At 44.7% G+C, this 26905-nt stretch overlaps 1 protein-coding gene and 1 non-coding gene across 3 annotated transcripts in view; both read left to right on the forward strand.

Annotated features, from left to right (window-relative positions):
• The first annotated feature begins 780 nt into the window (after positions 1–780).
• The window catches only part of avil (advillin), a 348730-nt gene continuing 322605 nt past the window's right edge, over positions 781–26905 (forward strand). For both annotated transcript variants that reach the window (XM_052102059.1, XM_052102060.1), the window contains exons 1-2: positions 781–882; positions 2266–2346. In XM_052102059.1, the coding sequence (XP_051958019.1) occupies positions 2287–2346 (60 nt within the window). In that variant the 5' untranslated portion in view covers positions 781–882; positions 2266–2286. The remainder of the gene's footprint in view (positions 883–2265; positions 2347–26905) is intronic.
• Positions 24540–24611, forward strand: trnae-uuc (transfer RNA glutamic acid (anticodon UUC)). The gene has a single exon. It is a non-coding gene; the product is annotated as a tRNA-Glu (tRNA).

Genomic DNA, 26905 nt, shown 5'->3' on the forward strand with positions numbered 1-26905 from the left:
TTTCAAAACATAGATAGTTTCAAAGCAGCTATACATGAAATAATGCTGTAACAGAAACAGTGGCAGTTGATTTCCGATGTGTAGGAAGTGGACAGTGAAGTATTCCCTCTTGTATTGTTGGAGTTGGCAACAGCTCATCCTCATTGGAGTCCATCGTAAAAGATTTAAGTGATGCAGACAGTGATCATCGAAGTGTCCTTCACAGACTGGTAGGCAAAGGCTGCAGTTAGTAGTCATCACTCAGCGACACAAAGCGGTCAGGGTGGGACATTGGGCTGCACACACACACACATACACAAACACACACACATATCTATCTATCTATCTATCTATCTATATATATATATATATATATATATATATATATATATATATATATATATATTATTGTTTATAAACACTTATACCAGTCTTTTGAATATGTCTCTTTGTTTACATTTACAAGCAGAGTTATATAATATGAGTAATCAGTGTGTGTGTATGTGTGTGTATATATAATATAATATATATATATATATATATATATATATATATATATATATATATATATCCTGCACCTGCTCTACAGTTTATGAACACTTATGCCAGTCTTTTGAATGTTTCTCTTTGTTTACATTACTTATTTGCCTTGACTATGCTTTCTTTATTCTGATAGGTTGGTGAGTTCAACATGGAGTGACAGCAGGCAAATACAAACAAATGAAGTATTTGTAATATCACAGCAAAAGAAGAGGAGGCACAGGACATAAAAGGGCATATTTTGCTAGCATCAGAGTTGATCTCTTAATCACTTTGCAGGCTGGACTGTCCACATCAGCTTTAATTCATCTCTCTGAGGGGAATCATCTTTAAAGCTTTAAAAATCAAGAATTGAACTTCGAGGTAACTTCTTTCTATACAAACCGCATGCTAAATAGACAAATGCATTTGCTTTCCCCCTTTTGTCTTTTTTTTTTAACATCAACCAATAACAGTTGATTTATACTTTTGCTTCAAACGTGCACCATAGCCTCTGCACAGTGGTTTACAGTTATAGTTCTGCATTGGTGTGTCTGCTTCAGCCAAATTGCTATTGTACTGACAGAAAATGCCTTAATTTCTTAAATAATGATACATTTAATAATAAACAAAGCAATGGAATTCATGGATTCAAAGTATTTATTAAATTATTGAAGCATAAACAGTTCATCAAAATATGTGTACATGTTGAGATTTCGGTAGCTACATATTATTTAATTTACGTTGTTTGCCATGCAGAGAGAAAATAAATCATAAATATAATGTAATACTCTCTCTTCAGTGGCTTCAATGATAATAAATAAATATTGTGACTTATTTTGGCATATAAAAAAAAAAAAAATTATAATGATAATTAATAACTACTCACTTGACCCATTTGTCGTCAAGTCTAAGCAATGCAAATATTTTTCACATAATTTTTTTTGTATAATCTTGGAGGATCTTTTTAATCATCCTGGGGGATGTTCTCCAACGTGAACCAATCACAGCTGTTGTGGTCTGTGTAGACGTGGCACGTTGTTACATTTTTGTAAAAGTGCAAATCAGGCTATGGTATATGTTCGACACAGAGGTAAAAAAAAAACAAAAAACGAATTTAATTAAGAATTCAATGCATGCAAGCCAACACTACTGTATGTACACTTTCACTACAAGCTAGACACTATTAATCTCTATGAAGCTGCTTTGGAACATACTATTATTAAAACCTCTTTAGATGTAAATACAAACATACGCTCTTTGCATTTTGTCTAGTAGCATATTATATTACAAAATAATATACAGTATAATAACATCAACTTTTATTTTTATATTTTTTATATATATATATATATATATATATATATTTATATATACATATGCCACTATCACATAAAGTTGAGGAAAGAAAATGTAACAAGCTGGTTTTTAACTCACGTAGCCTGCACAATAATACCAATAAACATGCTCTACCCTCAAAGCCACTTCAAAGACCTTCAATTAGCAGTTTTTCATAATTTTGTCTGGTCTATTTGGGTGCAAATAGCCACACTGTGTGGCAAGTGCTATTTACACCCAGTGCAAATAATCACTCCAATTAAGAAAGAAATGTAGGCTATGATTGCAAAATATTGACAAATACTGAAAATTTAAAACATGAAACTTGACAGAAAAACTTTTAACCTTTACACAACCCTTACAATAGTGAATCATGATTGCTGAGTTAAAGCTGTAGTCCAATGCATCGTCTTCTCTTTTGGTTTTTAGTGTGGTACACACTGTTGAATCATGCAGCACACATTCAGAGCCATCACACACACTCCAGGGATACTCATTTGGAGAATTGAGGTGGGTTTGAATTCTTGTACTATAAGAACAAACGATAATTTAGGAATTAATGGTTATGATAACTATTAATATCTACTGATGAAACATAATTGGGATTCTATTGTACTTTTGTTCACTGATCTGAACAACTATTTTTGGCATTCCCTGCACATAATTAGCATTACATAGGTTGACATCAGAGGATGTGATTGTGAAGATGGTTCAAAAGAATCAAATGGACACTTAGGCTACTTAAGTTTTTTCAAAAGGCAATCTCCTCTGATTGCTGTGTTGTAAATTTGCTTGATTTCAAGAGTTGCTTGATATCTGAATCATGAGTTGTAATATAAAAAGTAGTCATTAAGACATGTTCAGGAAGGGACCACTTCTTTTTTCTCAACAAATAAAACCCTGTCCTCTGCCGGTAAGTGAAGGGTGTGGTGGATCTGAGCTTGTTAATGTATTCAGTCATGGCTCTCCAGTTTCAGGACCAAATATGGAATTTTACTCATAGGTAGATTTTACTCCATGATCGGCGCTAGACGTAGGCTTGTAGAATTTTTTTTAGTATAGAGAATGTTTTTAATCACCTTGTATTTGTCATGCTTGCTAACTTTATTAACAAATAAAATAATTTAGAGCTAAAGTTCTGCATATTTTGCATAAAGTTTGAGACATTTTATCATTTATTTCACCACAAGGTGAAAGCTCATTTCAATTATGGCGCAGCATTTCCTTCCTTGTAATATCAAATAGATGACAGTGGGTTGATTTCGGTCTATTCAGATGTAATAAGTAATGAACAGTGGCGTAACTAAAAGCAGTGCAGTGTGAAGCCGCTCTGGGGTCCCGGATGAAAGGGGGCCCATGACCACCAAACGAAATGGAATATTGGAAATAACTGCTTGCCAGATGGGTGATGAAAATGAGCAATGAAACCTACTAATGAAATGTAATAAGTGTACCATTTTTTTCTAACAAATGTTAGTTTTGAAGGTGTTACATAAGTAGGAGAGGCAGACGAGGAGTGGGGATCTAAACGCGGGTTCTTTATTGAACAAAATGAAAATAAACAAGACAGGAACAAAGGAAACATCCACGAGGGGAAAAATTAAACTAAAACATGAAAACATCAAGGGAACACGAACAGGGTGAACAGGGCAAAGCATCTACTTCAGACATCCACAAACAACGATCGACAATGACTGGGGAACAAACACAATGATGACTAAATGACATGCAGGTGAGAACAATGAAGTGCATGGGCAGTGATGAGGGCAGGGAATTATGGGAAGTGTAGTTTATGACAGTTGACAGGTGAAACACGGGGCAGACAACGGGATCGTGACATAACCCCGCCTCAAAGGAGTGGCTTCCAGACGCTCCTGAAAAAAAGAGAAAAAATACCCACAAGAAGAAAAAAAACAAAAACGAAATCGTCCAAGGAGTGAGGAGGGGGGCAGGCAGACCAAGGAGGGCACAAGGGCAAACAGACAGTCCAAGAGGGCACAAGGGGCAAACAGACAGTCCACGGGGGCACAGAGGGCAAGCAGGCGGTCCACGGGGCACAGAGGGCAAGCAGGCGGTCCACGGGGCACAGAGGGCAAGCAGGCAGTCCAAGGGGGCACAGAGGGAAATCAGGCAGTCCACGGGGGCACAAGGGGCAGACAGGCAATCCACGGAGGCACAGAGGGCAAGCAGGCAATCCACGGGGGACACGAGATGGGGACTGGGTCAGGTGGCCTGGGAGCTGGCCACAGGGCAAGGACAGGTTCAGGAGGCCTGGGAGGCGGCCACAGGGCAAGGACAGGGTCTGGAGGCCTGGGAGTCAACATCGTAGAAGGCTCAGGATGTGGAGCCGAGGGAGGTTCAGGAGGCGGAGCCCTAGAAGGCTCTGGGATTGAAGTCGTGGAAGGCTCGAGAGGCGGAGCCCTGGTAGGCGAAGCCATGAAAGGCTACAGGCGCTGGCTCTGGGACGTCGAGGCTACAGGCGCTGGCTCTGGGACAGGTCGAGGCTACAGGCGCTGGCTCTGGGACAGTCGAGGCTACAGGCGCTGGCTCTGGGACAGTCGAGGCTACAGGCGCTGGCTCTGGAACTGTCGAGGCTACAGGCGCTGGCTCACTGACGGTCGGGGCTGCAAGCATAGGCTCACTGACGGTGGCAGGCGTGAATTGGGGAGCGGAAGCTTTTCCTCTCCTCCTCCTCCCCCGTGCGGACAAAGCTGGCAGCGCTGACTCGTTGACCAAGGCAGGCGTGGGGGTTGGCTCGCTGGCAGGCGGGGCAGGCGTGAAGGGACGAGCCATGGATGACTGGGGGGTCAATACTGTGGGAGGAGAGGCAGGGTCCTCCTCAACGACGCCCACAGTGAACGGCGAGCCGCAGGCCAGCAGAGTCTCCTCCACGAATTTAAGGAGAGTCCAGCCGCGCGTCGCCGGTGTCAACCGCTCCTTGAGTGAACTGTTTAGGTAAGACCCCCTTCCCTCAGTGCGTGTAAGGGCCCCGGCTGTCTATTGCTCTATGCGAGAAACATAGAGAGAAAAGAGGCCCAGCCAGGCTTGGCCCGTTCCCAGGTTGGCAAGCGTCGCCTTGTTCCCCTGTCTAGGGTAACCAGAAGGATTCCGACTACTTTTTGGGGGCATTGGGGAAGGGTACGTGCAGTCTGACACAGCCGGTCGTTTGGCACGTAACAAATACCTGCCCGCTCCTGTGTCAGCAGAACACGTACATGGCTCAGGGCATGGCGGATTTAAATTGGACCCCTAGTGTCGCTTCTCCGACACAACGTGGAGAGCGACAGACGGGGAACTCCTCTTACAAAAAGTGTAATTACTTTTAAGTGTTAAACATAATTCACACAAAAATAAAAGTTATTATTTACTCACCCAAACCTCATGACAACTGGTTACAAGATACACAAGAACCAATGGGGTTTGATGTTATTGACGAGTTGTCATATTGTATGTGTGTTCTGTTTACTTTGTACTTGGACTTGGAATATACTACACCAGTCACGTGGTCTACTTTTATTACACTTTTGAGAGCTTTTTTAAGCTTTAAATTGAGTCTCTATCAACTGCTATTGTATGGATATCAGCAGCCAAAACGTGTATATATATACAGCAGAAGAAAGAAAATCATATGGCTTTGGAACAGGACTGTACACTGTGGAGTGAAACATGGAGGTGAAATGTGCAAAAGTAAATGAAACATTGATGACTTTTATTTTGAAATTCTCTGCAGTACAATGGTTTCCGGAGCACACACATAGGAAATTGTGCAATGTGGATGATCTGATAATTTAACATACAAATCACAATGACAGTGAAAACTAAAAACAACATATTAAGTATAAAATTAGCTCTGAATAATCACGAATAGACAAATAACAACAACAAATAAAATAACAGCAGTATAAATTGGCAAGAAGTAAAGCTAAACAGTACACACTAATCTGCATAATTTATTCAAAACGCAAAGCATTACTGGGAGTTGCAGTGCAGCTTTTATTCACAGTATTATTAGATATAGATCGAACACATTTCTGACTAATGCGCATGCCTGACAAAAACGCAAGAAATAAGTTATGAAAAATGTGATTCTTTGATGCTTATTTTGCATAAATAATAGCTGAAACAGCACTTGAAAAATCATTAAGGGTTTCCACGTTTTGTCATGAAAAATATGCTGGAGAATAAGAAATTTGTACTGCAAATACAAAGATACAAAAAACTCACCTAGAGATCATATGAACATATGAGCAATTAATCTGGAAAATAACCAAGCCATACACAGATCTCTGCTCTCTATGAGGCTATGGGTTTATTCGTTACATTTGATTTCAAATATATCTATCTATATATATATATATATATATATATATATATATATATATATATATATATATATATTGAGGTGTTGTGTTTATTTATTTATTTAAAATATGGAATATTATTTATACAAATGTTGGAAAATAATATTACACATTGTTAACCTTTTCATGAGTAGGATCTAAATTCCCCTGCAGTGCCCCCTGGAGTGAGTATTTTTTGCATGTGATACTACACAGCCGGTAGAGCGGGGGAGAGTGTAGATGATTATTTCTTTAGATTAATCTTAATTTTTTTGTCATAAAAAAACTAATAAAACATAATACTGTATATAATATAGTAAACTTGTGAAGAAATGGGTTATGTCTGCTGTTTATTTAGTTTTTATAGTTGTATAAAACAAATAATATCAGCAGTCCGGTTTGCCATTTGCACTGTTTGACTTCTCAGACATGAATCTCCTGAAAGGACCATGAAGAGATCACATGAGGGGAATAGGCATGGCCTGGGAGGGTTCAGCCTCCGGGTGCCTCTAAGGAACCTGATAATCAGATTGTGCTTTCCTAGGTACCTTTCACTGCATCATCTCCGTCCTACGGCGGATAGCTGCAACTGCTCCATTTGGGTGGATGGTAGTCTACTATGGCGCATCCCTCCTCCTTCACAGATTTCGGCACCAGTGTAAAGGGATTAATGGAAAGGAGGAGGCGAGAAACGGGTTGATGATATAAATGGTATTTTAATGAAAAACTGAAACAAAAAGACAAACACAAAAGTGTCGGACAGCTGCCCGTAAATCTCTCTCTCTCTCTCTCTCTCTCTCTCTCTCTCTCTCTCTCTCTCTCTCTCTCTCTCGCCCTGCAGCTTCCAGTCGGCCTTTATCCCTCTCTGAGGCTTGATTAGCCTGATTAGGGGCCGGGTGTGCAGAATCACAACCCAGCACCGCCCTCTGCCCTATCACATATACAGTACATATGTGTTTTGCGTGGGTTGAGAGTAGAGGTCGACTGATATGGTTTTTTTCAGGCCGATGCCGATCTTTTGAAATCCGGGTCAGCCGATGGCCGATTAATACTGCCAATTTATTTTGGCCGATATTTGGCCGATATGTGCTTGTTTTTAACCTCTTATTTGAACCTTTTATTTGAAAGATAAAATGTAACACAAATAATAAACCAATCTGCACTTGTACACTTAAATTAAAAATGTATAATGTAAAAACATATTGTATAAATAATGTATAACAAATATATTAAATAAACAAAGCAGGTGTTATGAACTGCTCTGAGACACGAAGGTTGAGATCCAAATGCAGCTTTAATTAAGGGGCAATCCAGACACGTACTCCAATATTCAGAGCATCCAAGAGAAGCACAGGCATAACTAGGGATGGGTATCATTAAGGTTTTAATGGTATTACTACTCTTACCGATACTGCTTATCGATCCGGTACTTTAATGGTATTCTTAATGGTTCTTTTTGTTATATATATATATATATATATATATATATATATATATATATATATATATATATATATATATATATATATATATATATATTAAAAAGATAAACAAAAGATAAACAATTACACAAAGATAAACGTTATATAGGCACAGTGATTTAATTTCAGGAAGGTCTACTAACATTACTGTTCAGGTGTGGTCTAAAAAGAAATCTTATAAAGTAATAAATTGTAAAATAACACTGCATAGTTTATCATAGATAGATTAATGCTTATTAATGCAGAAGTTATTCATTCAAGAACTGTAAGTGATTTTCTCTTTGCCTTTTGTTGTTTGATTCGCAGTAATGGCTCAATCATCAGCATGTTTATTAGACTGCTTCCCCTTTAAGACCGAGTGCTGATCTAATAGGCTCCTGATGCACCGTATTTTCTCCCAACTATTTCCATAACTACATCCATTTAAGACATAAACTGTGTTTAAGTGAATCTCCAAGCCGGTGGTTTTGACATATTTTTGTGTATAGTTGATCGTTTAGTCTATACTTTTCTTGTCTCGTTGCGGTCTGTTTCGGAGCGCGCGCCACCTTGGGAACGGTATCTCTTGCGCTTTTTTTATTATTAAACGCGTCCCATCAATTTAGCAACAGTAGCTAGACTGCATTTTACAACAATCACCGATCATGCTGATTCTGATGTTAAGTTTGAGTTTTAGGGAGAAATGTCAGTGCACCGCTGTGAAGGGAAGGAAGTTGTGCAGAATGCGGCTTATGTATAAATATTCTTTTTATAATCTTTGGAAGGCGAAATCTAAAATAAAATCAGACTAATATCACAGATCTAAAGTGTAACCAGGTACGTTTGAATGTTTAGTTCTGTCACTCATTAAGCAGGGCTTGTGTTGTGCTCGCTGTGGCACCGCGTGAGAGAGATTTCTCTCTCTCTCTCCCTCTCTGACTGCGAATAGCTAAATTGCATCACAGACAAATGGTTTCATATTATTATACATAGAAATGGCTGGCGAGATAAAATAACTTTCTCTTTATAGCAATAATAAATGTATTTTCTTAATTTCTCCAGTACCGACAGCAGAACCGATAACGTCCGAGCTTACCAAAGCCAGTCCTTCAATAGCCTATAGTGCGTTGGTATCTTTTTTATTACTTATTTCTCTGCATTGAGTGACAACCCTCTCAAATATAAGACACACAAACAGAACAAATAAAAGTCTCAGATTCACTGTCTGTAATTGCAAAATTCTTGCTTATTGTGACATGTAGCAACCCTTCTGCTGTGAGAATCGCGTTTGTCGCTTGAAGTTGGCAGTAACACATCAAAAGTTTTTAATTAAATATAAAGGAGTTATACAAATTTAATCCTTACTGTTTTCTCCAAGGAACTTAGCTCCTTCCTTAGGCACTGGATGAGATCTTCTCACTATGCTGGAAAATGACTCTAGGGGCAGCGTGCGTCGAACACGTGTTCCACAACAACACTAGGCTGCCCACAGATGCGCCTGCCTAATAATCGGCTTGATATACTTGGATATTGGCCGATGGCGATTATGTAAAAAAATGCACAAAATCGGCCAATTAATTGGTCGACATCTAGTTGAGAGTGTGTGTATTACATTATATAAACTACCAGTCAAAAGTTTTAAAACACTTATTCTTTATTATAATTTTTTTATTCACATTTTAGAATGATAGTAAAGTCCACTGATGCGAAAGTAATCCATTCCAAACTATGCTATATATATATATATATATATATGTATAAGTACTTTCAGTTTCTGCTGCTGCGCATGACAAGCGCAGTGCAGAGGAAACATTTCCTTGAACATAAAAATGCATTCATGGCCATGCACTGAAGTGTGAGTGCTCGAGATTATGCCAAAGCAAAATGTCAGACTCATTTTAGATACAGTATTCTTTGTTGCAATGTTGTTACACTGTAAAAAATTTTAAAGTTAGCAAAGAGTAAACAAAGTCAACTTGCTGAATTTTTTTTTGAGTTTACTCAGCTTCAAGAAAATTAGATGTACCAACTTAACAATTCAAGTTGAATTGTAAGTTCCATGAACTCAATACATTAGGTTCAGCAAAAGTTCAAAATATCAATGATTATTAAGTTCAGTTAACTAAGTACAGCTATCCATAATTTTCAATATGCATGATAATAATATTAAAAAGTTATTCTTTATCAAGCAGATCTTCATTTCAATGTGCCTGCTCCATCAAGAAAGCAAGTAGTTGGTTCAACTTAAAAGGTGATTTAGGTAACAATTACTTCAAACTTTTAGAAGTTATGTCTACTTAATAACTTCATCAAAGTGAACACTAATCACCCTTATGGTGACTTTAAACAAAACACATTTTTTAAGGAAAATACTTTTTTACAGCTCTGTATTGTTCCCCTTCTGTCGCTCTCTCCACGTTGTGTCGGAGAAGCGACAGAAGTGCATTGTTGCCCCTGGGCGACAATTGCTGTGCATTGTTGCCCCTAGGTGCTTCGACAGCGCAGATAAAAACTCGAAAGAGTTTCTTAAAAGAGTGATTTTACGGCTGTGCATTGTTGCCCCTGGGCGCTTCGACAGCGCAGATAAAAACTCGAAAGAGTTTCTTAAAAGAGTGATTTTATTTAAAAGAGTAATTTCCTCTAAAAGAGCAAACACAGTGAGCGTTGAAACTACTTTTCAGGACGAGTCTTTATAAAGATGCCGTTCCGCCGCTGTGTAGTTCCTGGATGCGGTAGAGTACTCTCCGTTTCACACTGCCACAGGCGTTATCTCGTGTGTCTGGGTAGCGATCACATCACTGCGAGAACATGACCATGACAACGTTGCGGTCGCGACTTGTTTTCAACCGAGAACAAGCCACTCCAGCCGCCCCTCGCATTGCTCCTTCTTCCCACGGGATTGAGGACGGTGCGAGTGGCGCTGGAGGCGATTTGGTGGCGGCAGCGGGTGCGGCTCCTTCGGGTACCAGAGACCCGCGGACCACCCGTTCCCCAGCACGCTCGTTGACTCCCGTCCGTGCTCGAGGCAAGAGCGGCTCGCCTCACAGCCAGCCTGCCTATCCTCTAGAGTTCGAAGCGGATGAGCTCGCCGCTGCATTGGAGGGCGCAGCGTCTGACGCGGATGACTCCCCTGGACTGCCGCCTTTGGGCCAGCGCCCCCAGGCTGAGGCTGACGCTCAGATGTCCGACATGCTTTCCCGGGCCGCCGCCAGTGTGGGCTTGGACTGGAACCCTCCGTCCTCCCCACAGCCATCGCGGTTGGATGACTGGTTCCTGGGGTCTGGGCGCCGCCCACGGCCACGCCCCCCCAGTCCCGTTTTTCCCGGAAGTGCATGATGAGCTGACGTCGCTGTGGAGAGCGCCTTTCACCTCTCGCAAAGCCACTCGCTCATCCGCCTCGCTACCCTCGACGGCGGAGCGTCCACGGATACACGACGATTCCCCGGTGGATAGGGCTGTTGCGCTTCACCTATGCCCGGAAACCCTACCACCTGGCGGGTCACCCTGTACTCCCCTCCAAGGCCTGTAGGACAACATCCTCGCTGACAGCAAAGGCCTACAGCGCCGCTGGACAGGCCGCTTCCGCCCTGCACGCCATGGCCCTCCTGCAAGTCCACCAGGCCAAGGCGCTCAAAGAATTTCATGTGGGTAGCCCTGATCCCGATGTGCTGCAGGAACTCGCCCTCAGAGCCACGAAGGTCACAGCGCAGTCACTCGGGCAGGCAATGGCCACCCTCGTGGTCCAGGAACCTACTACTTGAACCTGACACCTGTGGCTGAACTTGGTCGAGATGCGTGAGACCGACAAGACTCGCTTTCTCGACGCCCCAGTCTCCCAGTTCGGCCTCTTCGGCGACACCGTCGAGGACGTTACCCAGCAGTTCTCCGCGGTGAAGAAACAGATGGAGGCGATCTCCCAGATCCTGCCCCGCCGCAAGTCTGCCGCCTCGAGCCATGCCCCGTCTGCTCGCCGAGGGCATCCCCCTGCGAAGAAACAACAGGCTGCTCCGACTCAACCTGGGCCCAGCTCTCAGCCCATGCGTCGAGCGCCCAGCAGGAAGCCGACGGCCCCCGTCTCACGGACCCCCTCGAGGACCCGGAAGGCTCCCAGGCACTCCTGAGACGGATGACTCAGAGCCCAAGACGTTAGCTCCGGAGATGGTAAGACCGCTCCATCCCCCGGTGGAGGGCTGGGAGGAGAATTTTGTTTTGAATACATTTCATTTGCCGCTCCCCTTAACCGGGGCAGCGGTACCCAAATTCTCAATAAAAGAGCTATTTCCTTTGCCTCTGGGTCATCTGGCCCGCAAATGCCGTTCTCACCTTCAGCCCCACGACTGACCCCCGGCCGGCCGGTAATGATGAGTCCAGAGGACGCCACCATAAGACCTCCTCCTCAGTCACTAACCCGCCCCCTGCCGGGTGTGCGGAGCAAGGTAAGTGCTTCGAGTCTTTTCTCAGCACCAAAGCCTCGGGATGCACCCTCGCCTCCCGACGGCACATTACCTGCTCCGCTGCGAAGCCCAGAATTGAGACGTGGAAGTACGCGTCCTTCAGGTCTACCGCTGCGAACCAATCTAGGTGCCGGACGCCTGTTAAGATACACTTTAGCGTGAGCATTTTGAACGGGAGTTTGAGCAGTGCTCGGTTTAAAACTTCCAGGTCCAAGATTGGTCGTAAGCCACCGCCTTTCTTGGGTACAACGAAGTAAGGGCTGTAGAAACCCTTCTTCATTTCGGTTGGAGGGACAGGCTCTATCGCGTCTTTGAGTAGAAGAGTACCGGGTACGTCGAAAATACTCGTCCCCTTGGTGCCCCTAGCACGGAGATTGGATGCGTGGCTTTCACTTCCCAACCCGTCACGCTGGCTGGCCCGAACCATTCGACTCGGTCCCGCAATTCAGTTTGCCAGGCCCCCGCCCCCCTTCGCGGGTGTCCGCTTCACCGCAGTGCACGCGGTGATCACTACTCTTCTACTCAAAGACGCGATAGAGCCTGTCCCTCCAACCGAAATGAAGAAGGGTTTCTACAGCCCTTACTTCGTTGTACCCAAGAAAGGCGGCAGCTTACGACCAATCTTGGACCTGGAAGTTTTAAACGGAGCACTGCTCAAACTCCCGTTCAAAATGCTCACGCTAAAGTGTATCTTAACAGGCGTCCGGCACCTAGATTGGTTCGCAGTGGTAGACCTGAAGGACGCGTACTTCCACGTCTCAATTCTGCTGCGACACCGACCCTTCCTACGGTTCGCGTTCGACAGCCAGGCGTTACAGTACAAAGTCCTCCCCTTTGGCATGTCTCTGTCCCCTCGCGTCTTCACGAAAGTCGTAGAGGCAGCTCTTGCCCCTCTCAGAGAAGCCGGAATCCGCATACTCAACTACCTCGACGACTGGCCCACTCCCGAGAGTTACTATGCACTCACAGAGACCAGGTGCTCAAGCACCTCAGCCGCTTGGGGCTTCAGGTCAACCAAGAAAAGGGCAAGCTCACTCTGGTTCAGAGCATCTCCTTTCTCGGCATGGAGTTGGACTCAATGTCCGCACGTCTCACCAACGAGCGTGCACAGTCGGTGCTGAAATGCCTCACAAAGTTAGAGCCAGGCACAACGGTCCCTCTAAAACTCTTCCAGAGGCTCCTGGGGCATATAGCATCCTCCGCCGCAGTCACGCCGCTGGGGTTGATGCATATGAGACCGCTTCAGCACTGGCTTCAGACTCGAGTCCCGAGACGAGCATGGCGCCACGGCACGCACCGTGTGATAATCACCCCTGCATGCCGCCAAACACTCAAACCCTGGACAGACCTCTGCTTTCTACGGGCAGGAGTGCCCCTGCAGCAGGTGTCCCGACATGTCCTGGTCACTACCGACGCATCCAAATCGGGTTGGGGCGCCGTTTGCAACAGGCACGCAGCTGCGGGCCTTTGGAGAGGGGCCCCGCTGCGCTGGCATATCAATTGCCTAGAGTTGTTGACTGTTTTCTTTGCCCTGCGACAGTTCCTCCCATTAATTCGAGACAAACATGTCCTAATCAGGTCAGACAGCACCACTGCGGTAGCGTACATAAATCGCCAAGGCGGCGTACGCTCCCGCCACATGTCACGACTCGCCCGTCGTCTCCTCCTTTGGAGCCAGCAGTGACTCAGTGACGCTTGCCCAGTGGAGAGTGGAGGCTTCACCCCCAGTCGGTTCAGCTGATTTGGGAACGATTCGGAAAGGCCCAGGTAGACCTGCTTGCCTCCCGAGAGACCTCCCACTGCCCGCTCTGGTATGGCTGGACAGGGGCTCCCCTCGGGGCAGACGCGCTGGCACACAGCTGGCCCATGGGGCTGTGCAAGTAAGCATTTCCCCCAGTGAGCCTTCTTGCACAGGTGCTGTGCAAGATCAGGGAGGACGAGGAGAAAGTCACACTAGTGGCTCCATACTGGCCCAACCGGGCCTGGTTCTCGGACCTCGTACTCCTCGCTACAGCCCCTCCCTGGCGAATTTCCCTGAGGAAGGACCTTCTTTCTCAAGGGCAGGGGACGCTCTGGAATCCGCATCCAGACCTGTGGAAACTCCACGTCTGGTCCCTGGACGGGACGCAGAAGATCTAGCTGGCCTACCACCTACTGTCGTAGACACGATCAACCAAGCCAGAGCCCCTTCCACCAGGCAGCTCTACGCCTTGAAGTGGCGCTTGTTCACAAATTGGTGTTCTTCCCGGGCTGAAGACCCACTGAGGTGTGCAGTTAGGTCAGTGCTCCTATTCCTGCAGGAGAGGTTGGAGGGGAGGCTGTCCCTGTCCACCTTGAAGGTGTATGTTGCTGCTATCGCGGCCCACCACAATGCAGTAGATGGCAAGTCCCTTGGTAAGCACGACTTAATCATCAGGTTCCTAAGAGGTGCCCGGAGGTTAAATCCCTCCCGGCCAAGCCTGTTGCCCTCCTGGGACCTCTCGGTAGTCCTCGTGGGCCTCCAGAGACCTCCCTTTGAGCCGCTAGAATCAGTTGGACTCAGGACCCTTTCTCTTAAGACTGCCCTGCTGATCGCGCTCGCCTCCATCAAGAGGGTCGGGGACCTGCAAGCGTTCTCTGTCAGTGACACTTGCCTGGAGTTCGGTCCGGCAGACACTCATGTGATCCTAAGACCGTGACCGGGCTACGTGCCCAAGGTTCCTACCACGCCCTTCAGAGACCAGGTAGTGAACTTGCAAGTGCTGCTCCGGGAGGAGGCAGACCCAGCCCCGTCGTTGCTGTGTCCGGTACGTGCTTTGCGTACCTATCTGGACCGCATGCAGCGCTTTAGACACTCTGAGCAGCTCTTTGTATGCTTTGGGGGACAGCGGAAAGGAAACGCTGTCTCCAAACAGAGGCTTTCCCACTGGGTAGTAGACGCCATTTCACTGGCTTATCACACACAGGCCATGCCCCCCCTTTTGCGGGTCCGAGCTCACTCGACAAGGAGTGTTGCGTCCTCGTGGGCACTGGCCAGGGGTACCTCCCTGGCAGACATTTGTAGAGCAGCGGGTTGGGCGACACCCAACACCTTTACAAGATACTATAATCTCAGGGTTGAGTCAGTTTCATCCCGTGTTTTCTCAGGTCCGAGCCAGTAGAACTCGGTAACACGCTGATGGGCTGACCAGGTGAATCGCTTGCATATACGCCCTTTCCCTCACTTGAGGTAAAACTGTGCGTCTTTTTTCCCAGGAGATTTCACTCAACTCGAATCCCTGGTCGATTCCTCCCTAGCCCTCATGGGTCCGCAGTTTGGCGGAGGTACTTGCTGACCCAATACACTGTGGGTACTCAAATATACCCTGTACTGGAATAGGTGCTCCACAGGGTGAGGACTCCTACGCGGACTCCCCCTGTGTGTATTTTCCGCGATACGGTCCCCTTACGAGCGGACCTGCGTTTTCCTTGGGTAAGTTCCGGCTGCCCTTCGGTCACCGTGTGTAGCAGCTCCCCCCTCGCTGAGGCTGGATCTACCACCGCGCCACTTCCACGTGTCGCCTAAAAACACATGTGATGTATTCACCACCTTACCTCCCCAGCTGGGTAGGGGTGGTCTCCGCAGGGTCTTTTCCCCCTGAAAGAATAGGAAATTGGGTAAGACCCCCTTCCCTCAGTGTGTGTAAGGGCCCCGGCTGTCTATTGCTATATGCGAGAAACATAGAGAGAAAAGAGGCCCAGCCAGGCTTGGCCCATTCCCAGGTTGGCAAGCGTCGTCTTGTTCCCCTGTCAGGGTAACCAAAAGGATTCCGATGACTTTTGTGGGGCATTGGGGAAGGGTACGTGTAGTCTGATACAGCTGGTCGTCTGGCACGTAAAAAACACCTGCCCACTCCTGTGTCAGACCACGTACACGGCTCAGCGCATGGCGTAATTTAAATTGGACCCCTAGTGTCGCTTCTCCGACACAACATGGAGAGAGCGACAGAAGGGGAACGTCTAGGTTACGAATGTAACCTCTGTTCCCTGATGGAGGGAACGAGACTTGTGTCCTTCCTGGCCACGTCGCTGAGCCGAGCCGCTGTAGTGGCCGGACCATTTCCAGCTCCTCAGAAAAATCCTGAATGAACTCTAGTATTTGCCTCGCCTTTGTACCCGTATGTCCGGGGGCGGGGTATGCAAATACTAGCTGCCAACTTCTCATTGGCCTTTTTTCATAGATCAGAGGTATATTCGGTGGCTCAAGAGAGACCCCTAGTGTCGCTTCTCCGACACAACGTCTCGTTCCCTCCATCGGGGAACGGAGGTTACATTCGTAACCTAGACGTTTTTGGGAGTAAAAAAAGTTTTATTACAAAAAAGAGGCCTTTTCTTGTCATTCGCACCACATGATATTTCATAATACGATCATCATCAGACAACATTCACTTATGTATTATGATATAATAACAATGAAAATGCATTGAAGTTTTGTTTAGTAAAACAGAACAGTTATTTCTATCAGAAAGTTTTGCAGTCAACTAAAGTTGGCATGACACTTATTTGATGAATTGGAGTGGTGGTGGTGTAGTGGGCTAAAGCACATAACTGGTAATCAGAAGGTTGTCAGTTCGATCCCCACAGCCACCACCATTGTGTCCTTGAGCAAGGCACTTAACTGCAGGTTGCTCTGGGGGGATTGTCCCTGTAATAAGTGCACTGTAAGTCGCTTTGGATAAAAGCGTCTGCCAACTGCATAAATATGAATATATATATATATATATATATATATATATATATATATATATATATATATATATATATATATATTAAATAATGATGAGACAGGAATTTAATATTTTTTTTTTTGGCATAAGCCCCATCTGGTGGTCCAAAGGAATTGTTACTCAAACTGTCAGATCCTGCAAGAGATAAAAGGCAGGTGTGAGGAGCCTACCCCTGTGCAGGACGGGACCCTGTGCAGGACTGTTTCCACCACCAGAGTTGTAGGAAAATGGTACATTTGATGTGTTGCATGATGTGAGCAGAGCTTGGTTGATTGAATGCAGTTTTTTATTTTTTATTTTTTATTCTACCACCACCAGACTTGTAAGAAAAGATTAATTCGACAGAATATTCGGTATTTGCTTTGCAAGAACACTAATCCGACATGTTTATCAAGGGTGAAAAAATCGTATTTACCTGCTGCTAAATGGAAGCTGCCCTGACCGCAAATATATTAACAGTGAAACGTGCGGAGAGAAAAATGCATTTGCAACTTTAAAACATAATGTGTTTTGGCAAACATAGTTGTAGAAATAATGTAGAAAGCATTATGAGGAAGTTTATGTCTTACCAGCAGATGTGGAAAATTAACTGTAGCAGAATTTAAATAATGTGTATATGAAATATCAAACCTGTGAAAAACTAATCTGGCACTGGTATATCCCGTTCTTTAACAAAACTTTACTTACCTGCTACTAAATGTAACTGCCCCAACCACGAGCACAATAAAAGTGAAAGGAGCAAAACTAAAATGCAAATAAAATGTAATAGTAGTTAGGTTTACATAGTTGTTAAACACTTAATGAGCTTTGAAATTTGGAACATTGATAAAGCCCCTTCAAAGACCCCTTCGATTGAAAATGGTCCGAACAGTAATAACATAATAAATTATTTATGGAAAGCCATATAATGCGAATTTCTGCACTGTAATGATGCCTGAATGAGTAATGAACATAAACATGACTGTGGAATAGGGATTGGCGATACCACTTATTTTCTTTTCAATTTGATACCAAGACTTTTAGGCTAATATGCAAATATCGATACCAATACTGATACCTCTTTTAAATAAAACATTTTATGGATTCTTTGGCTAAAATGAGAACTTTATTACTTACATTTTTTTAAGTTTTTTTCAACAGGCCTAACCTGTTGATATGCAATCATCCACACGCAGTAGCGAAGTCACTCTGCTTACATTTAATATATAATTTACCATCTATAAATGTAATTAATTTTAACAAATTATACATCTTTTCAAAGGTCTAAGGGTTCAACATTGATATCCGATCTCTGATTCACGATAGCAATGCTCCAGAAACAGCAATTTAGTTATTTGTGCCAGGAGTACAAATGAAAACATGCACAGGACTTCATACCTTTGTTATGAAATCGCTCGCGTTCGCCAGATGAATCCAGTTTGCCACACTTGGGTCAATTGTCCATGACAAGCGTTCATTGAAAAACATCCAATAGCACTTTTTGTCCATAAAAGTGATAAATCTGAGAAATATTGTTCCCTGTCTGTCGCTCACTTCGACATTGTGTTGAAGAAGCGACACTAGGGGTCTCTCATGAGTGCCGAGTATGCCTCTGATCTATGAAAAAGGGCCAATGAGAAGTTGGCAGACAGTATTCGCATACCCCGCCCCCGGACATACGGGTAAAAAGGCGAGGAAATATGTAGAGTTCATTCAGAAATTTTTCTTCAGAGCCAATGGTAGTGCACGCAGTCTGCTGCGAGTTACACCTGTTCCTGTTATTCCTTTGACGCTCTGCATGCTGTTGGATCGACGGCGCATTGCAGCGGCTATTCTCCTTGCTTGCATGGCAGTGCAGTTTGCCCCTGGGCGCTTCGACTGCACAGAAAAACTCTAAAAGAGTTGTTTAAAAGAGTGATTTTCTTAATAAAAGAGTATATTTCACTAAAAGAGCTATACACAGCAGTGTTGAACGTCCTTTTCAGGACACGTCTTTTTAAAGATGCCCTTCCGCCCCTGTGTTGTTCCTGGATACGGTAGAGTGCTCTCCGCTTCAGACGGCCACAGGCGTTGTCTTGTGTGTCTGGGCAGCGATCACACTGAGGCTGTGTTTGTGGATGGCTCATGCTCTCACTGCGAGGGCATGACCATGGCAACGTTGCGGTCGCATCTCGCTTTCAACAGAAAGCACGCCACTCCAGCCGCCCCCCGCATTGCTCCTTCTTCCCACAGGATTGAGGACGATGCGGCTGGCGATGGAGGCGATCTGGGGATGGAAGTGGGTGCAGCTCTGCCGGGTACGCCCCCTCGGACCACCTGCCCCCAGCACGCTCATTGACTCCCGTCCATGCTCGAGGTAACAGCGGCTCACCTCACAGCCAGCCTGACTATCCTCTGGAGCTCGAGGTGGATGAGCTCGCCGCTGCATCGGAGAGCGATCCATCTGATGCTGAAGACTCCCCTGGGCTGCCGCCTTCGGGCCAGCACACCCAGGCTGAGGCTGATGCGCAGTTGACCGACATGTTTTCCCGGGCTGTTGTCAGCGTGGGGCTGGATTGGTACCCTCCATCCTCCCCACAGCCATTGCGGTTGGATGACTGGTTCCTGGGGTCTGGGCACTGCTCACAGCCTCGTCACCACCCGGTCCCGTTTTTCCCGGAGGTGCATGATGAGCTGACGTCATCTTGGAGAGCACCCCTCTCCACCCATCACAAAGCCACTCGCTCATCCGCTCTGGCTACCCTCGACGGCGGAGCGGCTCATGGGTACACGCCGATACTCCAGGTGGATAGGGATGTTGTGCTCCACCTGTGTCCCGGAAACTCTACCACCTGGCGGGGTCGCCCTTTGCTCCCCTCCAAGGCCTGTAGGACAGTGCCGCCGGATATGCCGCTTCCCCCCTGTAAGCCATGGCCCTCCTGCAAGTTCACCAGGCCAAGGCGCTATAAGATCTGCTTTGGGGTAGCCCTGATCCCGATGTGCTGCAGGAACTGCACTCAGCGACCGACCTCACCCTCAGAGCCACGAAGGTCACAGCGCTGTCACTCGGGCAGGCAATGGCCATGCTCGTGGTCCAGGAACATCATCTGTGGCTGAACTTGGTCGAGATGCATGAGACCGACAAGGCTTGCTTTCTCAACGCCCCTGTCTCTTCTGCGACACTGTTGAGGACTTCGCCCAGCAGTTCTCCGCGGTGAAGAAGCAGACGGAGGCCATCTCTCACATCCTGCCCTGCCCAAGCCTGCCGACTTGAGCCATGCCCCATCTGCTCGCCAAGGGCATCCTCCTGCAGTTAAGAAGCACCCTACTCCGCCTCAACCCAGGCCCAGCTCTCAGCCCCAGTGTTGCAATGCACAGTTGGCCGGTTCCAATGAGTTCAGAGGACGCCTACACCAGACCTCCTCCTCAGTCACTAACCCGCCCCCTGCCGGGTGTGTGGAGCAAGGTAAGTGCTTTGAGTCTTTTCTCAGCACTAGAGCCTCGGGACGCACCCTTGCCTCCCGACGTTGTTCTACCTGCTCCGCCCCTCCCCGCCAGGTACGTCAAAAATACTCGTGCCTTTGGTGCCCCTAGCACAGAGTTTGGATTTCACTTCCCAACCCGTCACGCTGGCTGGCCCGGACCATTAGACTCGGTTAAGCATTTCAGTTTGCCAGGCCCCCACCCCCCTTCGCGGGCGTCTGGGAACGTGCCAAATCCCTGCACGTGGAAATCTCTACTCTTTTACTTAAAGACGCGATAGAGCCTGTTCCTCCAACCGCAATGAAGAAGGGTTTCTACAGCCCTTACTAAATCACTCGAATGGCGCGATTTAAATTGAACCCCTAGTGTCGCTTCTTCGACACAACATCGAAATCAGCGGCAGATGGGGATGTCTAGGTTACATATGTTAGTGGCTCTGATGGAGGGAACGAGACATTGTGTCCTCCCGGCCACGTCACTGAGCCGAGCCACTGTAGTGGCCAGACCATTTCCGGCTCCTCAGAAAAATCCTGAATGAACTCGATGTATTTCCTCGCCTTTATACCCGTATGTCTGGGGGCGGGGTATGCAAATACTTTCTGCCAACTTCTCATTGGCCTTTTTTCATAGATCAGAGGCATATTCGGCGCTCAAGAGAGAACCCTAGTGTCGCTTCTTCAACACAACGTCTTGTTCCCTCCATCAGGGAACGGAGGTTACATACGTAACCTAGACGATATATTCTCCATTGTTTACATGAGATCTTGCCTGAAAGAATTACCCTTCGTCATCGTTCTTCAACAAACTATGCAATCGGAGTAGCATTCATGTTGTAAAACTGTATATTATCTCATATATTAGAGTCTCATAAACAAAATGAGCCTGTCTACAAGTCTATTTTAAAAAATGTGGCATAGTTTTATTCATAATAGCCAAGCTATGTGATTTTGTGCCATCTTGAAAGGCGGAGCCTTAATTTTACTCTGTATACTCTGTACACTCAGCGATAAAAGCTTGCAGGAACCTCATTTTTTGTTAGATCATCTTCAAATTTGAAACATATTGTAAAACAGTTAAAGGATGGGCAAGAAGGAGGCGAGAACCGGCTTGTCAATATAAATGATATTTAATGAAAACTTAAACCAAAAGTGTAAACAAACACACACACATGACGGACATGCCCATAATTCTCTCTCTCTCGAACCATCGTCACCGGCCGCCCTTTATCCCTCACGCGCCTCACAGGCCGATTGGGGACCGGGCGCGCGATATTCCGACCGGCCACGCCCCCCTCCGCTCCCTCATGTCGGTGCCACCGGCATGACGTACACCCCCCCCATCCCTGGGGCGGGGTTTATCTTGCGTCCCGCGTGGTCATCCCCGCCTTCCTCGCCCTGGGATGAGACAGGAGGGGAAAACAACAACAACAAAACAAAATAGGCGAGGGAAAAGGCCAACACGGTGTGACAGAGAGAGAGAGAGAGAGAGGAGAGCGAGAAAATGCTCACTCACCGGTTCTCTGATGTACCGTCGCGTGGTCCTCGAACACTCCTCCACACTCCGGACTAACCGGAGTGAAACCTTCGACCCCAGCGGGCAGAACGCACCTCCCCTTTTCTGGCAGCAAATGGGGACACTCCTCCGCCCCTGGTAGCGGCTCTATCGCTCCGGGCGGTCGGAGAGTTTCTTCCCTCCTCCCCTTGCGGACGGCGGTCTCCCTCGACCCCTCCGCATCTCTGGGGACGGCAGGGCACTCCTCCGCCCCCGGCAGCGGCTCCCTCGCTCCAGGCAGTCGGGTTATCCAGTCCCCACTTACCCCGCGGACGACGGCTGTTCCCCACACCAGGGCGGTCGGGCTACTCCATCACCCGGAAGATGGCAGCAGCGCTCCCCAGGTTGGACGGCAGTGTCGAGGACTCTGCGACGGACATCCCTCCTCCTTCCCGGGCTTCGGCACCAATGTAAAACAGTTAAAGGATGGGCAAGGAGGAGGCGAGAACCGGCTTGTCAACATAAATGATATTTAATTAAACTCAAACCAAAAGCACAAACATAAATGATATTTAATTAAACTCAAACCAAAAGCATAAACATAAACACACACATGACGGACATGCCCATAATTCTCTCTCTCTCGAACCATCGTCACCGGCCGCCTTTATCCCTCGCGCTCCACACATATCTTCTTTACACTTGTAGCTTTGAGAACATTGTATTTCTGGGTTGTCTTGGTACTTTTATTGTTTTTTAGATTATAAAAACATGTTCAGCACAAAATATTTCCGTTACTATAAACTTCAGCTTCTCTAAATTTAAAAACTAACAACATATAATAGCTTGGGAAATATAGCCCTAAGTGTCTTCTTTCAAAAATTGCAAATGTGTCCATACTCCAAAGGGTCCAGTAAATACAACCATTTAAGTTCAGGTATGTCATTTTCATGGTTTGTGCTCAAAAAGTGGGTGTGTTTCCACAGGCTAAAATTTGTTAGTATAAGCCACATATAAAACCTCAAAATTAACCATATTATATTGTTACTGTTACTAAGACCAAGATACCATATGGATAGTACATACTACAGTAATGCTGTAGTAAAACCATGATTAGTTGCACCAAAACCTTAGTTAATGCCAAGAAGAAGAAGAATAAAACAAACAAAAAAATATGGTTACTGCAGATGTGAATCATGCATTGTGAACCTTAACTGAGTTTCCCTCCATGGCACGGCTGTCACACTGTGAAACGTGTGATTGCCAACCATGAACTATGAGAGCCAAATGCTCTATTGAAATTAAATATTGCTGCTAGAATGTGATATTGATGCAGATGAGGTTATGATGAACAAACAACATTGGCAGCAGAAAGCACAAGACCTTTAAACCATCCTCTAAATCCGAATTGAAGACTATGACAGAGAACTTGACGTATTTCTGATGGGGATCAGCTGCTGCCTTGATGGGGATGCTTTTGACGGCCTTCCAGCACCGGGTCGTGCATTCCAGATGTGGTGGCTCGACTGAGGGAGGTCTTCTACATGACTGAGATCTGGATGAAGATTCCGATTTGCTGATCATTTACAGCCGGTAGTTTTGATGGAAGTTGAAATTGAGTTGTGGCATCATCGAGGAGGGAAGGCGGCTTCCCAAGATGTTATGTGAGCTGGTTAACCTGTGGTCTGGAGAGATTGGGTTTGACGGAGATGCCTCGATAACATATTTATTATAATTCCAAGAGGGCCGATCCCACTGAGACTCCGGTGTTGTGTCAAACTCTGTGTCCCCTTCGGGATCTGTTTCCTCCCAACATATCTGTATCTGACGGTTACATTGTTAGAATGCGTTCCCCCATGCACAAATCTAAGCCTAACCCTTCCCTAATCTACTCTACCATAACCATAACCCCATAAGTAGTTCTTATAATATACTTTGTGTCAAAAAATGATTTATGGCTTAATTGCTGTACCTTTGACCTTTCCCCTTCCGCTCACCCCGCCCGGCACCGCCCCGCCCGCCCCGCCCGCCCTCTTTTCCTCCCACCCACCTTCCCCCATTCCGGTGTGTGTGTTGTGGTGTGACGTGTTTGGTCATATCTGATGTTATATGTTTGCAGAGGTATCCGCCCCCACAACTGTGTATTTAAAAAGAGTTTAGGTTTGAAAATGAGATGTCAAGATAACGTATGGTTCATGATGAAATAATTCATTGTTGTAATCATTGAGTTGTTTTCCGGAAACATGTTAAAGTAATGTGTGTGTGGGGTTCATTTGGATTTATTATTATTATTGTAAGACATAAAAAGCAGTATTATGTTTAAAATGTGTTTAAATGACATCTTTAATGAGTGTGTAATGCTTGGTGTCAAACATGGTACAAGTTTTTTTATTAACAAAAGGGTGAAAATGTGTTTTCTAAAACAGTGGATATTGGATAAGACAAAAAACATTCAGATGGTCGCTTTAAAATAAGGATTTAATGGTTAATGATTGTTATTTACTTTTTAACAGAGGAGAAAATGTGTTTTCTAAAACAGTGGATACTGGATAAGACAAAAAACATTCAGATGGTCGCTTTAAAATAAGGATTTAATGGTTAATGATTGTTATTTACTTTTTAACAGAGGAGAAAATGTGTTTTCTAAAACAGTGGATATTGGATAAGACAAAAACCATTCAGATGGTCGCTTTAAAATAAGGATTTAATGGTTAATGATTGTTATTTACTTTTTAACAGAGGAGAAAATGTGTTTTTACACACCTCTCAGACTCCCATATGGTCTAGAGGTTAGGATTCCTGGTTTTCACCCAGGCGGCCCGGGTTCGACTCCTGGTATGGGAGAGGTGTGGCATGGTAATCCACTGAGCTCTGATCTACGCGGAGCTGTTGTGAAAACTAAGGCAATTCAGTGGCATTCTCGGCACAATGACGTAGTTTTCAACAACTATAATCTTTGATATTGGTTTAACAAATACACGTATTATTAAAAACAATATTTCATTTAATTGTAGTTCTAACAACAGATGTTTCTAAACAGTGGATATTGACTGATCAAAATCAAAGGATGCTAGTCATTTTTAAAAATAATTAATAAATCGTTAACAAATGCATATGTGGTATTTTATCAGTGACCTTTTTTAGATCAAAGGTTCAGATTGTCAAAACACATCAAAGACATTTTTAAAAATATTGAAAATTGTTTATCATCCTTAATCTTTGATATTAGATTAACAAACACAATAATTAATTTTATCTGTAACACTAACAAAAGGTCTTACATTTTAAAAACAAAATAGTTCAGCTTTATAAAATACAGATTTAACACAAAAATCTTACATTAGTTCTGCGCAGTCCTTTCATGAGCGAGGGGTTGCGATAATGGTTTAAGAACAGTGACAAATGCAAGACAGTCCTAAAACCTGTGTTAATTTCATATCATCATTTCTATTAGGAGATATGTGTGTGTGTGTGTGTGTGTGTGTGTGTGTGTGTGTGTGTGTGTGTGTGTGTGTGTGTGTGTGTGTGTGTGTGTGTGTGTGTGTGTGTGTGTGTGTGTGCCCTATAGAGGGTTGATGGATAGATAACTACCTAAACATATGTGTGTGTGTGTGTGTGGCCTATAGAGGGTTGATGGATAGATAACTACCTAAACTTTGTGTCAAAATTGGGCTTCCATGCAGGGGGGTAACTTTTTACCATTTGTGCGGTTGTGTGTGGAAATTGCGCTTTAACTGACAAAACATGTGCTTTGTCACTACAAATGAGTACCGTCAGTATTTTGGTAAACAGGTTTATTTTATATAGAATTCTGACGAAATATCTTTAATACAAAAGTTTGTTACATTTTTTTTTTTTAACCATGAGATTCTAAAACAGTGGATATTGAATGATAGTTTATTTTACTCAAACAGACGATACTGGCAGAGCAAACTCATTTAGACGGACACTTTATTAACAAGGGTTAGGCTATTTATTTTTTACCAGAGACTCAAACGTATTTTAAACCAAATGTTCAGATTGGCAAACACAATATTGCCGTTGAAATAGTATGCATTATAAATTGTAACTTTAACACGTGTTGTATTGCATTTTTCCAATCAAATTAATAAGGCGTTTTTGATCCAGACTTTAAGGCGACGATCGACAAATGTTTTGTGGCGGGGGGTGAAGACGCGCAAAGATTTCGAAGTGTCAGGGATTTTGGTATAGTCTGGACAGTCCTTTCAAATTATTCAGGCATTAAACTATCAAACATACCAATATTGATTTATTCAGTTCTAAAAGAGTGTAACTAAACATACATCCAAGAAATAGTTTACACAAATTATATTTGTAGGCTACTATTAATATTGTAAATATCCATGGGTGCGTTTCTTCACGAGCATTCGTCTGCTGCAGATTTGTCACATCTATATTTACCTACAGTCATAACAAGTGACATAAAAAATGCACATCCGATATAAACTCAAACAATAGAGCAATTTACTTAAATCAATGAGTGGTATACATTTAAAATTGATGTGTACCAAAATAATACATTCTGATGATTGTGCTCATACTTGTGTGAACTGTTGAATACTAATGGAGAAAATGAGCAAATGCAAGATTGGCTATGAGAGAGCAGCCGGACTTGATTGCCTTCACCTGGGTGTTGTTGCGGAAAGGAAGTGGAACGCGGGCAAAAGAGAGGACGAGGATCTGTTGATTTATTTGCAACCTGGACTTATTAATCTGATGTTTAATAAAGTAAACTGTCTTTGTGAAATAGTCTGAGTGGTTGTGTGATTTATCTTCTGGCATTGACAAGTAGGCCTAATGAAATAACATAACTGTTACACTTGCAAAAGATTTGACAAATGCAATGTACGTTTAACAACACGTCTTAAACATGAGAGACAAAGGCGGTTATAAAAGCAATGGATACATGAGACCATTGAATTGAATCTGAAGCGTTACAGAGAGAGAATGCCAAACGAAGTGCAAGTTCTCGATATGTGACAGAAAATGATAGAATTAAGCTTAAAAAGTACAATGCTCAGAACTATGCAACCAACAAGCAACATCGTATCAACATAAAAGAACAGAGCGACAGAAGTATGCCAATATCAAACAGCGACAAAGGATATAACTATTTC

Source organism: Xyrauchen texanus, chromosome 32, assembly GCF_025860055.1.
Source record: "Xyrauchen texanus isolate HMW12.3.18 chromosome 32, RBS_HiC_50CHRs, whole genome shotgun sequence".
NCBI lineage: Eukaryota > Metazoa > Chordata > Actinopteri > Cypriniformes > Catostomidae > Xyrauchen > Xyrauchen texanus.